This window comes from Filicampus tigris, chromosome 13 (genome assembly GCF_054856515.1).
Source record: "Filicampus tigris isolate MCC_2025a chromosome 13, RoL_Ftig_1.0, whole genome shotgun sequence".
In the NCBI taxonomy this organism is placed as follows: domain Eukaryota; kingdom Metazoa; phylum Chordata; class Actinopteri; order Syngnathiformes; family Syngnathidae; genus Filicampus; species Filicampus tigris.
The window spans coordinates 12713251-12732048 of NC_141229.1; the positions used below are offsets into that span (position 1 = coordinate 12713251).

General features: G+C 39.7%; 3 protein-coding genes across 5 annotated transcripts in view; 2 read left to right on the top strand and 1 right to left on the bottom strand.

Moving 5' to 3' along the window:
• Positions 1 to 6496, top strand: part of bahd1 (bromo adjacent homology domain containing 1) — a 48667-nt gene extending 42171 nt beyond the window's left edge. For both annotated transcript variants that reach the window (XM_086050096.1, XM_086050097.1), the window contains exon 7: positions 618 to 6496. In XM_086050096.1, coding sequence (XP_085906222.1) covers positions 618 to 810 — 193 coding nt within the window. In that variant the 3' untranslated portion in view covers positions 811 to 6496. The remainder of the gene's footprint in view (positions 1 to 617) is intronic.
• A 3074-nt stretch (positions 6497 to 9570) lies between these two features.
• Positions 9571 to 12614, bottom strand: ccdc32 (coiled-coil domain containing 32). Its single transcript, XM_086050292.1, has 4 exons — positions 12453 to 12614; positions 12025 to 12279; positions 10421 to 10574; positions 9571 to 10126 (listed from the first exon to the last, which is right to left on the bottom strand). Exons 2-4 carry the CDS (start codon positions 12266 to 12268, stop codon positions 9937 to 9939), a joined length of 588 nt encoding a protein of 195 aa, XP_085906418.1. The 5' UTR covers positions 12269 to 12279; positions 12453 to 12614; the 3' UTR covers positions 9571 to 9936.
• A 33-nt stretch (positions 12615 to 12647) lies between these two features.
• pcmtl (l-isoaspartyl protein carboxyl methyltransferase, like) lies at positions 12648 to 18678 on the top strand. 2 transcript variants are annotated; one of them, XM_086050291.1, is made up of 9 exons: positions 12648 to 12744; positions 12960 to 13114; positions 14168 to 14272; positions 14370 to 14401; positions 14881 to 14985; positions 15082 to 15202; positions 16115 to 16200; positions 16424 to 16593; positions 17883 to 18678. In XM_086050291.1, exons 2-9 carry the CDS (start codon positions 12997 to 12999, stop codon positions 17893 to 17895), a joined length of 750 nt encoding a protein of 249 aa, XP_085906417.1. In that variant the 5' UTR covers positions 12648 to 12744; positions 12960 to 12996; the 3' UTR covers positions 17896 to 18678. The 2 variants fall into 2 exon arrangements, with proteins under 2 accessions (XP_085906417.1, XP_085906416.1); XM_086050290.1 differs by having other exon boundaries at positions 14881 to 15202.
• Positions 18679 to 18798: the final 120 nt, after the last annotated feature.

Here is an 18798-nt window from a genome sequence, read left to right on the forward strand (position 1 = left end):
TCAAACTTGCACATTATATAATTTACCGTACATGTCTCTGTCCATTCACAAATACATGTGATATGTCTGTCTGTTTGTCCATTCACAGACACATAATTTAAACATGTCCAAACTTTCCAAATACGTCTGTTTGTTTCACTCATTTGCTAGCTTGTGCATTTAATATTAGCGTTACGCAACGGAGCCAACTTGACATGCGTTAAGAGTCAGTCATAGATGGATGTAACGGAGAGAATCCGGTCACTTTTCAAAATAAAATCTTTTTCATCCTCGGATGATAAATAAACCGGAAGTACTGTACTTTTCGGCCCGCCGCAGCCCGGTCCAAAGTGGCCTGCAGCCCGGTACTGGTCCGCGGCCCAGTGGTTGGGGACCCCTGTTTTATTGGACAGATACAGTATATGTTATCAGTCCTGACAACTTCATTCAAATGTATGTAAAATGACAATAAAAAGTCGTTGCATCATACGCACAACACACGGCCGTACCGAATCGAATTGTTCCACTTTCAAATCGAAGCGTCCTTGAATCATTTCACACCCCTCACCCCTATTGAAAACTGTATCGAATCATCGTTTGTGGAGAGATACACACCCCTATTTCTTTCCCATTCCCAGATTTTGTGCCTTGGTAAAACGGCGAGGGGAGGGCGTACCCGACAGCGCCGCCTCCCTCCTGGTCCCCCCAGTCGTCGGCCACGCCGCTCCCAGCCACCGCTGCGTGCCGGATGATTTGGACCCAGAGCTCGTGTTTTTCTGTCGCCACGTCTACGACTTCCGCTACGGACGCCTCCTCAAGAACCTGCAGTAGCGCCGGACGAGCGACAGAACGACAGAGAGGCATGAGATAAGGTGGTTTCATCCGCCTCGACTTAAATGAGCTCCGAGCCCGCTGCCTGCGAAAGGGAGGGCCTGGACTTTTGAGGATGAAGGAACGTGAGATTAGTTTCTCTTTGAAATTTCACACTGACATGACACACACTTGTGAAGTAAACGTTAAGGTCTGACACGTTGCATCGAAGCGATAATGGCTGTCGAAATGGTTTTAATCATACACGGCTTCCTGTTTTGAGTGCGCTCTGTGTGGAACGCTCTCCTGCAGGTCTTAGAAATGTGCCATTTGATGGATTTGAAGGAGCTTATACGTGACTAATGGAAGTATCTGCCTATCACTCGCACACAGACGCAACATAAGAGGCCTTTACTTCTGTCATTGCTCTTTAAAAGAGATTCCTTACTGTGAATGTAGGACTTTCCGTCATGCAATCATACAAAGATCACACTTTAAGATGGAGAGAGAGAGAGGATCGCCGCCACTCAAATATCTATTTGCGATCATCTATGATAAGAAGTTTTAAAAATGTAGAAATGACAATGATCTTCATTGGCTGTTCACCTCAGCTATGCGGTATCACATATTATATATTTGGAAAAATGGAAGGAAATCCAAATCTAACAAAAATTATTTTCATTCCAACCCGACACGACATATTTCTTACATTGTGGACATATTTGACAGTCAGTGGAGAAAATCTGAGAAAGTTTGAATGGTGTAACTAAACCTAAAACTTGAACAATGGATCGTAACAAGTCATATTAATAAGTTGTTGACCTGTGCGGTGTTAGTGGGTTATTGAAAATTCCAAACTGTCTAAAAGTGGGCTTTCAGGGTTGTTGTAGCACAGATACTAAATGCTAACTTAGCTTATCATAAAAATAATCAGGAGCCTGAAAAAAAATCGGTTTCATACAAAATTGTCTGAAAGGGGACTTGCAGGGTTTTCATGGACTAATATGCTAATTTAGCTTAGCATCTGAAACCAAGCCGAATAATATTTCCTTGACATGCAAAACAACAACAGTTGTGGAACAGATTTCATTACTTTGTTTTTGGCAGACATTTCTGGCGAGTGGCGACCAATTGAGATACTCTGAAAAAGTATCAATATTCATGACGTAACTAAACCTACTAATGACATAACGGCGACTCACAATAATAGTAAGCCGATAGCACAGTCAACATCACAGTTCATTAAAAATTCCAACTCGCCCAGGGGTGAACTCACAGGGTTGTCGTAGCACAACAACCGAATGTTAACTTAACTTAGCACTGGGGAAAAATAAACAAGACAAAATTGTTTTTTAATGCTAAATGGTCAGAAAGTGGACTTGCAGGGTTTTTACGGTGAACATGATCAGTTAGTTTAGATTCTCAAACCAAATCTAACAGCACGGTGATCTATTCAACTGCAAATGATTTCCTTAAAATGCAACACTAAGAATGTTCAAGAGCAGATTTGATACTTCGTATTTGGCAGACACGTGCGGTGGCCAGTGGGGGTGCTCGGGAAAATAGTTAACAAGCTTAATATAATAGTGAATAGATTTCGGCCTTTGTGGTTTGTGGACACATCAGGTGGCTAATGGAGATATTGTACTTGACTGATACTATGACCTAATGATAATAAATTAATAAATGTTAATAAATGTTTTTATATGAAAAGTCAAAATCGTTAGAACGCGGACTTACAATGTTATAATTGTACAGTGATGATATGTTAACTTGGCTTGGCATCTAAAACAGAAATTCTATTTAAAATGGCTAAAAAATGGTGACTCGTTAGCATTTGGACTAATGAAGAGACTTACTGAAATGATAACAAGTATTAATTACCGTAAATGAAATTATTAAATGTCTTCATTGGTCACTCAGCTGTGAGGCATTGACAGGATATGAAGAATCACGTGACAGTGTATCGCTGGTGTCGGGCCAAAACCTTGTACCTGCAAAATAGTCACTTTTCAGCAGACCCCAAAAATGTCAAGTTTGTTCAACCATTAGCATTGCATTGTGAAAAAGAGCAAGCTATTTTCAATATTATAGATTGGTCAATAATGTGTAAAAACAAACTGTGAACTGACCAATAGTACATATCTTTGAAAGTATATGAATCACTCAAATGTGACTTATGAGATTTTGGCCCGACGCCAGCAATATTGGAAAAAGTCTGAATCTTCATAAAGTGGATTTACAGAATTGTCGTGACACAGCAACAATACGCTAACTTAGATTTACATCGAAAAATGAAACCAGACTCAACAACCACTTGAAAAAGTCCTTTCAAAGAAGTCATTGATTATAATATTGATTAAGTATTTTCATGTGCACGTAGATGCAAATAGTGTTCGTTTAAAGAAAGAAAGAAAGAAAGAAAAAAAAAAGTTTCATGTCACATTTTTAGGTGACCTCAGAAGAGATTTTCCACTGTGTGACACACATGTGCACTCAAAAAAAAAAGTACAATTATGTTGAGTTGCAGTATGGAAAAAGCAAACGTAGCTTGTGAAGAGGCTGAATGTGTATTTGCATCTTATCAGCACGGACGTTCGACACTTAGTACAGTATATTCTTCTCCACGCGCTGAGTCAACATGTAGACGCACGCTAGCGTTTAGCTGACGTCATGGATGATGTGTTCCTCAACGTTCGAGAGAAGATAACCTATTTATTTATTAGAGAGAGAATACAAGTGTAATTTATTTTCTAGAGGTCATTTTAAAATACAACTTTTTAGATGAGAAGAAATCTCATGTTGCCTCCCCTTTTAGCTGCACTGTTTGAACCTAAAACAACCTCTAGAGGTGAACTCAATTTGGCCTTGTCTAATCTTCTGAATGTGAATGTCCAACTGTTCAGTGTTTCAGCACTTTTTGCACAACTTGTTCTGTAACAAGGAGCGGAATGACAAAATTCACAACAGGCGCTTAATACATGAAAGACTGTTTTTTTTCTCTTTTTTTTGTGTGACATGCCTTTCTGTGACTCTTCCAAATCTCTGTAGCAACCTGCTGCAGGCGCTATCCATGAATGGCCCTATAAATACGCCGCTTCAGTTAGAATTGGTATTTCAACAGTCCCTCTCCTATGTGAGACTTCAAACAAGACACCACAGGTGAATTTGTTCCATGAAAATGCTTGTAACTCAAAACACTCATATCTGAAATCATTTTTTCCATTAAAACTAATGGGAATGCCCTTTTTCTGTTTTTTTTCTTTTTTTTTTTGTAATGTGTTTTTAGTAAAAAAAAATAAAAAAAAATAAAAAAGTAACACTAATATCATATTGTATTTAAAATATACAGCAATGACATAATCAAATAGAAGTTGAAGAATTAAACACATTTTGCCGACAGATACAGATATACTTGGAGCCGGTCAGGTCTCCTTAGTAAGCCGCCGTAGAATGTGTCATTTTTCATAGATGATGAAGAATATATGCTAATGAGTACTGTTGTACTATATCTACATGTTTTGCTCCACCGTTTGTGTTTTAATATCCGTTGCTTATTCGGGTTATAACACCAATCGGTAGCCCTGTTATTGCATTTTGCATTGTCTGTTAGCATTAAGCTAAGCAGACTTATTTGAAGCAAAGCGATGCGTTTGCCAGAAATACACAATGTGTAATTCTCTTTGTTTTGTGTTTAGTTTGACAGTCAACTTTAACTGGGAGTGGCAACTTTCCTTTAGTTTCACTGACCTCTGATTTCAAAACAAGTTATTCATCAATGTGTTGCTAAAAATATAAACCAAATGCAATACATTTATATGGTTTTAGTCATAAGTGGCCAGTTGAAGGGAAGCAGGTTTGATGCTCCTGGCTAAGTGTGTCACAGAGTGGGGGTTGCAACAGAGACTGGAAGAGTCACAGAAAGGCATAGAGGTCGACATACTTTGAAACTAGTGGGCGATTCCCTGTATGAAAAACCTGTAGTGAATTTTGCTGTCGTTGTGCAAAAAGTACTGAAACAATGAGCAGTTGGATAAATGCATTCCAAAGTTTAAAGAAGGTGAAATGGTGTTCAGCTGTAAAGGTTAGAGGTTCTTATTTCATCTGAAAGCCGAATATCTTTAACATTTGTGAGTAGTGCGTACACTGTACACACTAGTACTTAGTAGTACATGTTTGCCCGATCAGAGCCATTTCAATACATTGTTGTGGTGAATTACTGTAGGTTTGAAGTCCATCTTCCGAGGTAGTTCTCCCTTCTTACTCCTCGCAGGGAAAAAAAACGTTAGCCTCCTCTCTGATTGGAATTTAAGGCCGTGCCCTTCATGGAACATTGGCAGACATTTGTTTGGAAAGGTGATGAGGCTCCACGCAACTCATCCGTGGGATCTTATCAAAATGGGTTTGACATTTGTGATAAGGGACACCCTAAATATGTAGATGAACAGACTGCAAGCTAAATGAGTTTGGCAATCCTACATATTCGACACAAGGGCTGTGGCCAGAATATCACACCACAAATGATCAATCTCATCACTTAAAATTACACTATTAGACTGCTTCTTGCCTTGTTGCCATTCTTGGTACACACACAAAAAAAATCACAGATCTTGAAGATGCATGTTTTTTAATTGGGTAGATATGAAGCAACCTTTGATATATTATTGAATCTCTAAAAAAAATAGTAGAAAAGTGCTGAAAGTCGTATGTGTGTGTGTGTCATATTTTGACACAGTCATATTTTAGTTTTTTAATTCGAAATTATTTCTCTATCTAATTAAACATTGCTTATAAAAAAATAATCAACTCATTACAGAGAATAATTATGCCAAGCAATCGTTTTTTAAAAATTTTTTTTTAATTTAATTTATAACACAAATGTTATTCCTCATGTGAAGTTTTTTTTTTCTTAGACAAGAATGCAACATTTGACCATTTTTTTTACTGGTGCAGTTAGCTTGCACAAAGCTTGTTTCTTCTTGAGGAAAGCGGCACATACTTTGGATATGATGCAGCGCTTAACTTTTTGTATGATTTCCTACTAAATTCCGATGAGAACATTCAATTGGTGTGCTTTGATATGAATGATAAGCAATGGATGGATAAAGTACGACTGCTTTGCTAAAGCGCCAATCAATTGATGAAAATCCCACTCGGTGTTCTTACAGTACAGTAGAGTGCAGTATACATGCAGTATGGCCTTAGAACTCGCTCGGCTCTCCTGATGAATCAACGTGTGATACTAGATGTCTTAATTGGTCCTCTGTGCCTGTTCCTGTAAACCCATATTTAATGAAAAAAAAAAATCTGAATATATATAGATATAAATATATACCGAGTGTTTTTCCAAGAAGAGAAATGTGAGCAGTTACTGTTTATTTTTTATGTAACTTCCAAATGCCTTTTCTGTCATTTAAGTCAGACGACACTGGTCTCATGTTGAATTGCACCACAAAAAAGAGACAGAAGGGGACGTATGGAAATATGAATTTATGAATATCATTCCTCTTGGTGTAGAAGAACGCGTTCAAAATCAAATAGCGGCATTGTTCCTGGTGTGAGCTGTTTATGTTCGTGTTCTCTTGCATGGCATTTTGGAAGTATCTTTGAAATATTAATCACAGCACAGTTTATTTGTATTGATTGAAATGGACCTCTGTAATATAAGACAAATATTTAATTGTAATAAATAATATATGACTTCAAAGTGCCTGTGTATGTGGATTTTTTTATGTGGGTAAAAGAATGTGTATGTATGGGCAGCCTAGTCGATTGGTGGTTAGCATGAGTGCCCATGTTAGGTGCATTGAAGACTCGAAGCTGTCCATAGGTGTGAATGTGAGTGGTTGTTTGTCTATATGGGCCCTGCGATGTAATAGTTAGGCTCCAGCTCACCCTGAGGACATCCTCTAAAATGGAATGGATGACTTTTGTATGATTTACTTTACCCAGCCGAGTTGACTGGTGTTATAATAGTTGTCCACAAGAGGGCTCACTTGCCAAAATCGTCACTTTTCAGGCGACCTAAAAAATGCCGTGTAACCATTAACGTGCATCGCTAAAGAGGTCAAACCATTTTCAACGCTTAAGATTGGTCAATGATTTTGAAAAATAACCCCTACAACAAGTGTCGACCAAGCAAACTTTGTGGAAAACAAATTGTGAATTTGACCAAATTGTAACCTAGGAGGTTTTGAACAAACAACCAACCATCGGACAATTTAGAGTCTTCAAGCAACCTAAAATGCATTAATGCATATTTAAAAAAAAAAACAAAAAAAAACGCAAGCATGTTACAACATTCAAGCTCCACATTTCACATTCCAAGCATCCCAATTGTTTTCCTATCTACTGCAGATGAGACGTGGTTGACCAGTTGCATCAAATATGTTCAGTGGAATGTTTCTTATGAAAACCATATTGGTGAGCTTACAGAATGTTAGTCGTAGCTAGGTGCTGTGAGAGTCTTACATAGACCAGTTTTTACATGATCTTATTTAAACAGGGTAAAATGGATATTGGATGGTAATGATCAAAGACGTTTTGAATATAGGAATGAATGACTTTAGCAATTTTGAGCTCTTGAGGGACTACATCAGACTGCAAAGATACCATCATGGCCTTGGGTGGATTTTATTCTTTTTTTTTTTTTTTTTAGGTTTTTGGTTGTTTCATATACTTCTGACCTTGGGCAAAAATACCTTTTATAAATCTACATATGAATTCACATTAGACTATGTTCCCCTTTGGTCTGTCATTCTTGCTTTGGGTCTTTTCTCCAAAGTGTCAATGTAATATTTTAGGGCTTTGTTTTACAGTTTCCTCTGAGGTTTTATTTGTTTTTAGAAGTGCTTAACAGGGCATAGCTAGGCCACCCCTGACCGCATGAATGTGAGTCCTCCAACTTCACAGCTTATTTGCCAGCTCATCATCTTATTTAGAGTTCCGCACTGGGGCTGTCATTTTCCGTCTGCCTTCTTGGCGGGCATCGCTTGTGAACATGGTAGTAAGTGATGTTTCACTTGACATTTAAGCGCAGCACAGCTTACGCATGAAGTGCAACATTCAGCAAATGTCACAGCTGGCACAGTAAACGCTAAAAGCGTTTAGTCACCAATGCTCCTTTTAACCTTTAGCAACAGGAACGTGAAATAAAGAGATCATTGAAAATCAGATGACTTATTGAGAGAACGTTGCTCGCTCGGTGCATTTGGTCAGAGGAATATAATTGAAATATGATGAATGACACCTAACATTACACTAGGTGTCCCTAATGTCTCTGTGAAATTCAACACATTAATTACAAAAGCAAATGAATATCAATCATGCAAATCTTTGGAAATTCTTTTAACGTGAGGAGTAGATATTGAAATTGAATTGATTATGTAGAACAAATCTGATCAAAATATCTCATCAATTGCTTTTTGTCTACATTACCTAATGCACTGAATAATATTGTAGGAGGACGCACTAAAAAATGCTGGGCTGTTTTCCTAACCCACTCACTGGGTAGCTGTGGATTTTGAAGCAGATTGGGTTCATTTTACTTTACTACTTAATTTTGGTAGATTGGGTTAAAGACTTCAGTTTATAACATGATATTTTTCCTCAAAAAATTCCGGCCATTTTTGTAATATAACAATTTGGTAATATGACTTTTCCCCTACTACAACGTGTGAAAATCAGAGATGGCACCTTTTTTTTTTTTTCGCCAGTCCGTCTGCCGTCCGATTTGTCCTCGTCCCTCCATCCTTATTCATAAAAATAATCGTTCTCCGACCCCTTACAGTACAACACCACCCACCCACCCCCACCCCCCAACCCAACCCCCACCCCCGAAAAAATGCGTCTGTGCACTCATAAACCTTATTCAAATCTATTTAAATCTTCTTAGCTGGCTAATTTCCTATGCACACCCAGCTGGGAGTATCGTGAGTGGATTGAATTGTTTATAACTTTGTTTAACCTGTCAAACTTCTGTGAGTGAAAGTCCTGTGGCATAATCCATGGTGTTACATGTATTAAACCCACTAGAGGGCAGACTATGCATGTGCAATGTTACTGCAGGGAATCAACATGAAAATTGTTGTGCAGTCAGTTTATAAAGGCGGCTCCGTGGCATCACAGAAAATAACAATGGTCTTCCTTTTTAAAAGAACCCAACACAACCCGTAAATCTGTAATTGATCCGGTTAGGGACGAATAGATTGCGTGACGGTGGAAAACCCACTTCTGCCATTGCTGAAGACATCCCGTCCTCCGTCCGTCCACAAAATGGGCGTCTGTCCGGGACCTTTCTGTCCCTGGGACAGAATGACCATCAATGCTGAAAATACAGCTGTGCCTTGACATACATGAGCCTTGATTTACGGGTTCTTTGAGATGCAAGGCGTTGACTGGTAAGTTTTCTTTCTTTTTTCTTTTTTTTTTTTTTTTTACACTTGAGTTACAAGCAAAAATGTTACTTTATTTATTTATTTTTTCCTTCCGACAGCCACGGCTTGATGCCGGCAGCGAACTTCACAACATTCAGCCACCATCAAATCACATTGGTTTACTTGCAGTGGAAGCACAATATCAGTAGGTGGCGGTGTTATACCATAAGGCTGGTTTGCCAACTGCCAATAAACCGCGCAGAGGTAGAACAAGGACAATAACTTCATATTTTGAGTGTGGACAACAAATACTGTACTGTTTTTATACAGTACCGTTGAGTGTATTTGTTATTTTGCAATGATGCATATACTAAAATGTGTGTATTTGTGTATCAATTCAAGACTATTGATGAAGACGCTAATCTTTTTATTGAAAACATGAGTCAAACATTATGTGCGGAAAACATGAGTCAAACATCATTATGTGCGGTAAACATGAACACAATGTGTCGATTCACCTTCACATGAATGCTTTTTTGCATGAATGTAAGCATCTGTTTGACATTTTGTATACTGCAAGTGGTCCTTCATTAGCATTTCTAAAGCTAGAGCATTATATGTGACACATATAACATCACAAATAACTCCTGTGGTTAAAAAAAATACAAATAGTATAGACAAAAACAACAATCACTAACAAATAGGAAAGAGCAGCTGATGATCTGCGGGAGCCATTTTTGGCATATTTGACTTTTTCCTTTTTGTTTCAGTGTCATTTCTCAGGACTGTGAGCCTCTTCTTCCTCATTGTTGCGACGCTCTTCCTCCGCATCCCCGTGTCCCGCCTGCTGGTCCACTTGGACGGGTTCTTTGGTCTGAGACGGCCTGAGCAGATATTCCAGTTCCTCCGCGCTGATGGCCACTTTCTCTGGAACAAGCCACCTCTTGAAGTGTTCAACAGCACTAAAAACAGGGGCATGCAAGTCAACTGTACATTTATGTGTATGTTGTTTAACATCGCACATATTGCTCATTTTCCAGGCACAAATAGTATGTTTCTGCTCAATGTTGACCCCGGCCAACAATGTTCTTTTATTGTCTATATCAAATTATGACCTACAGACTGTGTCCAAGCAATATACACCCGTATGATTGCATCATCGCTTATTTACTTTGAAATAATATGTTCGATGTGCCCCCACTACTCAAAACACATTATTGTCATGAATATTGCATTGGAAGAATAAGCATTAATACCTTTCATCCATGTTGTTGCTTTGGAAGAGCTCAGAAGCCTGAGCGTCATGCAGGAATCTATCCCAGCATTCCTTCTTGGCTTGAGACAAGGAGCGCAGCATGTCCCTAGAGGTGACGTCGCTGGACTGACCCTTGAGCTTCTTCAGGCGATTCTCTGAGACCCAAAAAAATATAGATATTTTTCAAAAATATTAATAATGTTTATGATGGTGGTTCCTGTATGCACACTCCCTCTCGTGGTATAAAAATAATCACCAAATTAAATGTTAAAACTGTGCATAATGTGAGTGGATGAATAATAATTATAATAATAATACATTTTTTTGTATAGCGCTTTTCTAGATACACAAAGCCGCTTCTCAGAGGTTCAATAACACAGGCAAAGCAGCAAAAGGACAAAACCATTAAAAAAATGTTTTTTTTACTTGCCTAAATTTAATTACAGTACATAATGTACCAGTGGCCTACAATAATATTAAATTAACTTTTGGGGAATAAAACCTCAGAATCGTTTTTAATAACATTTAGGTCTACTATAGGCTAGATGGAGAGCTCAGCGGTTTTTGTGGTGGTGCTTGGGGTAGAAAGTTTTGAGAACTTCTGATTTAAGGCATTTTTTGAAACAACAACATAGTGCTAGAACTACTATGAAAAGTGTGCATTTCTGTTTGCCGGGTAAAATCATGCAAGGTTTTGGTTTATGTGATTCCCAATTCACTGTGCCACAACACATTACATTAGTGGACCATGAGAGATGATGCGGTGTGGGTTTTTGATTCCCATCTCTAGCTGACATGCTTGTAGAGGGGGGACATTAAAGGAACGGTTGCCGGGATGGCCATATTTCCACTAACAAGTTCATTTTATATATTTTTTGATCAAGAAAATAGAAAGAGTTGTCATTTTCTATTTCATCAATACATTTCGGAGAAATTAGGAAATAAGTGACCCCATGAATAACTAGTTGTTAGCTAGCTAGTTGTTGCTATTAGCTGTACTCTTAGCTGGGGAGGGGAAGAAAGGGGGGAGTTAAAGATCCATCCTTGCCTGATTGCTTGCCCACTGCCAGTCGCCGTCTGCGTCGCTAAATGGCCAAAATATAACCAGTCGGGGTTCGTGTGCACATTCCTGCTTTTGTCCGCTTCAGCCTGTGTAAGTGGAGAAGCGATCGCCATGGTATTTTTGATTTTGTGGAGGTAATCATGATGAGATCACGTTTTATGTCTATAAATCGAAACTATTGTGCAGAACACTTTTCTACTTTCACAGGTTGAAGTGGACAAGAGTAGTAATGTGCATTTGCATTTTGGTGGTGATCGGTCGCTGTTTTAGACAACAGAACTGACAAAGCGAGCAATATTATCACGCTTGGCTGCCTCCCGTGACTGAGACAAAAAAAAACCATAACATAAGCCACCACCAAAAAGGGGCGGGGCAATTTGTTGTAAACCTAATCACAAAAAAGCCCTTAAATCACTACAGAGTCTTTTGAGGTTTAAATTTTAGTACTGATGTCATTTTTACATGCAAACCTATTATATAAGTGCCAATATTAAGATCATCCAAGTGTCCTTTTAAGGGGCAAGTAAGCGAAGCAATCAAACCTAAACTGGCGATGTAGGTCTCGGAATCCTCCATGGGTTCCCATTGAGCACTGGGACAAGCGCTGGTGTGTGTCCCGTTAGAATGATCATTGCTGTTACCTCCCTTCGGTTGGAAAGAGTCGTGAAAGTCGGTGCTATTATCCGGGGAGGTCTGGGCTTGCATCTCCGGAAGGCTAGGACCACAAATTTGGGACCAGAGCTCCCCGCTGCTCCGAACCTCCTGTTTCTCGAAGTCATCGATCATTCTGTTGCAGTCTGTCATATCAACGTACAAACGTCATAATGAGCTAGATTGAGTCAGGTTAAAGAAGAAATGTATGTTGTTATCGTTTCGGGTTTCCCCCTCAGGGTATAAACAACTAAAAAAGATCAGCGAATATGAGAACGATTTCAAATTAATTTCACTGCAATATAAACCCACGTCTTACCTTATTGGAGATATTTACTAGGTCGCCTGTTTCCTCTGCTTATCTGTTTTTGTTAACCAAAAAAATAGGGTAAGCTTTAAGATTGTACTGTCTCTATGATAGCTTCAATAAACGACTTAAACAACGACACACTTCCGTATTTTGTGACCCACGATTGGACATAGCGACCATCAGTCAAAGTTATTGTTATGCGATTGGATAACTGTAGTTTCCGGTTAAAAGCAAGGCAGATGATTGGCTAGCCACCGGTGAACCCTGAAGTCAGTCCGCGGTGCTCGTCCGGACAGCTCAGGTAAACAAACTAAATTAAACACTACTTTGCAGTGTAATGTACGCGTATTTGACGTAAAACAAGCCTAGATTTAATTGTATATCATTTACTGATGTCCCGGGTGACTGACAAGCCAGACGTTTGCCATGGGACAGAGACTAGCAGTATATCGTGTACCCCCCCGTGTTTTGTGTAATTTGTTTCACTTCCCCGTGTCTTGCGTGTCCTTTGTCTAGGTCCATGATGTCAGTTCAGAGAGCTCTGTTGTAGGAGATGCGGGCTGCGTTGCGTCTGGCAATAGTGGCGTTCCCGATGGGGGTGCTGCTTTCCCGCACCATGGCGTGGATGTCCAGTGGCAAAACGCACCAAGAGCTCATTACCAGGCTGAGGGGTAGATTCAATTTCTATAACGGCTGATTAGAAATTAAGTTCCATGTCATCAGAAAAATTGATTTGTCAAGTAAACAAAAATACAAAGTGCTGCTGCTACACTGTGTGTATGTGGCGTCCATCACCAAACATCCTTATCGACAACTTAACTGTAAGCACTGTGCAGTTTATCAGTAGCTAATGCTAATTTGTGCAATCAGCAGAACTGCAGCAATGCTTACTTTTTGGATTTGACATGATAACAGATGCGTTGAACCTGTGGGGCACGTGGGTGTTTATCCATTATAGTGCTTCTGCATTAAGGCGAACAACTAGTGATATCGCAATGTAACAGGATGCAGTTTTCAAATCGCAAAGGCTGTAACTTATTTGTTTTTATTTTATTTTTTAACTTTTTGGCGCGGTGGACAGCTACGGATTGCTGGAACTGCCTATGTGGTACGTATTTGCAAATGGGTATTTGCAAATACGTTCAAACGTACTTACGAATATGTGCATACGCAAGTCAATACCCTGTGGCATTATGGGAAAAAATCCAGAACGGAAATAATCATGCACTGCAGACAATAATAGATCATAAAATATGAATAAACATCCATCCATCCATTATCTATACCGCTTATCCTCACAAGGGTCGCGGGCGTGCTGGAGCCTATCCCAGCTGTCTTCGGGCAGTAGGCGGGGGACACCCTGAATTTGGTTGTCAGCCAATCGCAGGGCACACAGAGACAAACATCCGCACTCACAATCACACCTAATGTATAGTATTTACAAATACGTATAAACATACTTGCTGATATGTTCGAACGTATTTGCAAATTATAATTAAATATATTTACATGTCAAAAATGTTTCCTCCACATTGGTAGTTCCACACTTCCGTAGACAGCCAACTACGATACACAAAACGTTTAAAAAAATGTTTTTAAATGTTTCCATCATCAACTGTAATGCAGCCTGTTTGGCTGTTCCTCCTATGGACAGCTAATCATCTTATAAATCACAATAATGTAATTTGTCGTGTCATTCATTTGTCATGTATTTGCTTATTCAGATCATGGCGTGATCCACAGCGACAGAGTGTTCAATGCCATGCTGGCCACAGACAGAGGGATCTACTCCAGGGATTATCCATATGCAGACTCTCCTCAGTCCATAGGTCTGCCTTACAGGCTTTTCTTTGCAAACGCACCAACATGGATCAGTTTGCCGTACACGTGTGTTTGGTTTAAGTGACTGTGTGTTTCCTGTCACAGGCTTCAGAGCCACCATCAGTGCACCACACATGGTAAGTGTTTGAATGAAGTTCACTAGATTAAGTTTTCACTTTGCACTTACAAATCACTGCATTTTATATCAGAAGTTGGGATGGGCATCTTTATCTATATGACAACATATGCACTGGCTCATAATTTCCAAAGTCTGGAACAGCAACACACCATCTCAAATGACGACTTTATTAAACTGGTGTCATAATAACCACACAACACTTTCAACTGACTTTATACTGGTCAACTATGCCCTGAGTAAGATTGAATTTGGTCAACCCACTTTCAGTTTTTCTACTGCATACTGCTGCAATACTCTGCAACCGTCACTCAAACTCAACCCAATTGTATCCTTTCAATAGTATGATCAAGAAGTACAGTGGCACCTAGACATTACAAAGGACCCAACTTTTCTGAGATACAAGCCATCACTCAGCCGATATATTTGGAATTAAAAGAAGTCCCCCCCCGCCCCCCCAATGTCCTCCGATCCTGACAGCACGCCCACGCTCTGGAGCTGTTGAGCGACAAACTCACTGAAGGGGCATCGGCCCTGGACCTGGGCTCAGGAAGTGGCTATCTCACAGCCTGCTTTGCAAGAATGGTAAATTTCAAAATCAGGTCAAATTGTTCCTTCATAGTGTGGACACTTCACTCATTTGGTTCTCTTAGCAGCTTCCTTCCTCTCTCCTGTGCGCAGACAGGAAGCAGTGGGAGAGTAGTGGGAGTTGACCACATCGACGAACTGGTTCAAAGTTCCATCAGAAACGTCCAAGCTGACGATCCGGAACTTATTGCCTCTGGACGCATCAGACTTGTGGGTGAGTTGTACACACAAACCGAATTTTAACATCTTAAGTGGGGCCAAATTTCGGCAGCACCCTTCCACACTTCCCATCCATCCATCCATTATCTGTACCGCTTCTCCTCACAAGGGTCGCGGGGCGTGCTGGAGCCTATCCCAGCTGTCTTTGGGCAGTAGGCGGGGGACACCCTGAACTGGTTGCCAGCCAATCGCAGGGCACACAGAGACAAACATCCGCACTCACAATCACACCTAGGGGCAATTTAGAGTATCCAATCAACTTACCATGCATGTTTTTGGAATGTGGGAGGAAACCGGAGTGCCCGGAGAAAACCCACGCAGGCACGGGGAGAACATGCAAACTCCACACAGGGAGGCCGGAGCCGGGATCGAACCCACGACCTCTGAACTGTGAGGCGGACGTGCTAACCAGTCGACCACCGTGCCGCCCCACACTTCCCAATCAATGTAAAAAGAAAAATCATTTAAACAAAAAGGCGACTCTAGAAGATTGTTCTGTGGTGTGTGTTGACCAGACCCGAGGAATGGAGAGTGGAAGTCTTGGAGAAACCAAGCAGAGATCAAACACAAGGCACAATATAGGAAGGGTCACCAGGTCATTTACATTACAGAAAAGGTCCACATTCTGGATAGGAAGAACCTCTGGTTTAACTCCAAAACACTAACGTTAAAATTAATAACACCATCACTAACGTCGGGTACATTTAACCTGATATAATATCCCGGATAAAATAGTTTTCATCAATTTATGTAAACGTACAACACTGTATGCCAAATTTGAAGTTGTCCTCTTTAATTTCCCAATGCAAAATATCACATAAAAAATTGTGTGGGTGAAAATCACCCGACGATAGTGTTCAAGGGTTAAACCGGTTGTGAAAGAAGCCATCTATGTATGTGTCCGCAGTGGGAGACGGAAGGCTCGGGTACCCAGAGGGAGCCCCTTATGATGCCATTCACGTTGGCGCAGCTGCGGCTACTGTTCCTAAGGCCGTATGTATGCATTTTAGCACCATGTACCATATTTTTCAGACTATAAGTCACACTTTTTTCATAGTTCGGCTGGTCCTGAGACTTATACTCAGGTGTGACTTGCATATATATAAATTAAAACTCTGAATGGCACCCAAAGTCCTCACCTCAGTTCACTCGCCACTCTAATAGGAATAAGCGCTATATAAAATGAATGACTCTGGAACCACTTGTTTTTGTATAGCTCCTGGAGCAGCTGAAGCCAGGCGGGCGCTTGGTGCTGCCAGTTGGCCCCGACGGTGGCAGTCAGGTGCTGGAACAGTATGACCGTCAGAGTGATGGCACCTTCCTCAAAAGAGCTTTGATGGGAGTAGTTTACGTCCCCCTGACAGACAAGAGATTACAGTGGCCGGGGTATATTGCAACACTGGGTTCACCCACACAAGCTTAATGATTTTCAGTGGGCATAAAAAGTCTACGCACCCCTCTTCGAATGCCATTTTTTTTAAACATAAAAACAAAACCTAGATAAGTCATTTCAAACGCTTTTTTGAGTTTTTTACGTGAAATAAAATGAAACAACTGAGATAAAATAAAAGATAATGTGGTTGCGCAAGTGTGCATCATATAACTGTGATGTGGCTGTGTTTAGAATTAACTAATCACATTCAAATTTATGTTAAACGGGAATCACACACACCTAGCAGAATTTATCAGTGCCCCTGACTAACCCAAATAAACCAACCCCAAATAAAGTTAAGATGTTCTGGTAGGCTTTTTTCTGACATTTGTGACCCGGCATAGCAAAATGAGTCACAAGTTGCACGGATAGTTTCTTAGATACGAAGCAATAATGGTTCTTCAGGTCACACTTCTACCTCTTTCATCAATTAGAAGTTTCATTTTCATGAAAATTTGCATTTTGTAAAAGGTACTCAACAATGAAGTCAGTGTATATCTCAAACAGTAGAAAAACAATTGGTCATTACATGCTGCTTTCGTACATACTGTATGCATGTGGTCAATCCCCAAGATATGGGTGTCAGTATAAAGCTGACAATTCCTTTTTGCTCATTTTTATTTTAATAATTCTACATCATGAGCTAAATTTAGGCCGGTACCTTGCAGGATTTTCCATGACAATCCCCGTCGTTAACTGAGTTGTTATGCTAGAGTTCATGACCCCCAAAATATTGGCTCTGTTTGGTCTATTGCCATTCGTTCAGGTAGCATAATGCTAGTGCTCAAAAAGCGTGTCATACCTACCTATTTATATCTGCGGTAATAATGTGATTAGTTGAGCAATACGAATATAATGAGTAGCATAGCACAATGGTTCATATAGCGTTGGAAAGGTGAGATCATTCATGTTTTAATTGTGACAAAACCAAATTTCTGAAATATGTCACTGTGACTCAATTTGCTATTTCAGGTCACATTTTTGTTGTCACACCTGAAAGCACAAGCCATTGCCCACAGTGGTTTGAAGGGTTTGTTCTTTTTTATTTTTCAATTGAGTTTTCCAGATTATGAATCAGATTTATGGTGGAAAAAATGTCAGTGATTTTATCTTGGTCTCGTTTTTTTTGTTGCATCACAAACACCCGGCAGATGAACAGGGGTGTGTCAACTTTTATTATCCACTACATGTGTACCACATTGATGAGTGAAATTACATCATGTTGCTTTCTTTGTCTCATCAGAGGTGAGTTCTGACTGCGGTGTGATTGCGCACCCCTGCAATGGGTGGAGTTGGTGCTGCATGTCTTCACTGCTTTGGTGACTTCCCCAGAATACTATGTTCACTTTTTCTTGCGAAAGTGTCACCCAACACGACTGGCACAAAGAGCATCTCGTTCAGTTTTCCTTACCTAATTGTCTTCCTGGAGCATAATAACAATTTGAAAGTGTGAAAATTTGTCTTAAAAACAGTCTCAAATTAGTATTCATGGGGGAATTAACTGATTTTAACCAATGTGAATTTTCAACTTTACTTCCAAGTGTGCGTTTCTATGAATGCTAGTGGGAAATTCATAACGTTTTGGCTTGAGTCTTGTAAGCTTGTTGGAATTTATATCCAGCCAAAAGTAAGGGAAACACTCACACAAAGCCAAGTAGTAACAAAAAAATTAGCACTTTATTGAAGGCATTTCTTAATATTTCTCTATCATGTTTCTTTGTAGAACATTATGCAGTTGTGCCAAAACATGCATGGGCATGGATTATCACAATCATATCAAATACTGCTGTTATGTTATTAATAATACTTTGTGTTGTAGGTTACATAAGCTACGAATGGGCAATAAATTGTATGTGATATTGCTCATGAAGGGAAGGGAAAATTAGGACCTTTTTGTTACTACTTGTACGAGTGACAGCCATATACTGTATTTTTTTTTTCCCTTGCCGTGACTGAGTATTTTAGTACCACAAGTTGAAATGAGATGTGTAAAATTTGATGATTAAATATTACCACACAATTTGTGGCTTTGAGTTTGATACGTGTGTTGTGAAACTTTATTTTGCTCCCTAATGTAATGATGAATTTGCAAGATAGGCCTGATTGTACTATGAAACTTGTTGGAGCATTCGTATATTGTAACATATAATGGCATTATT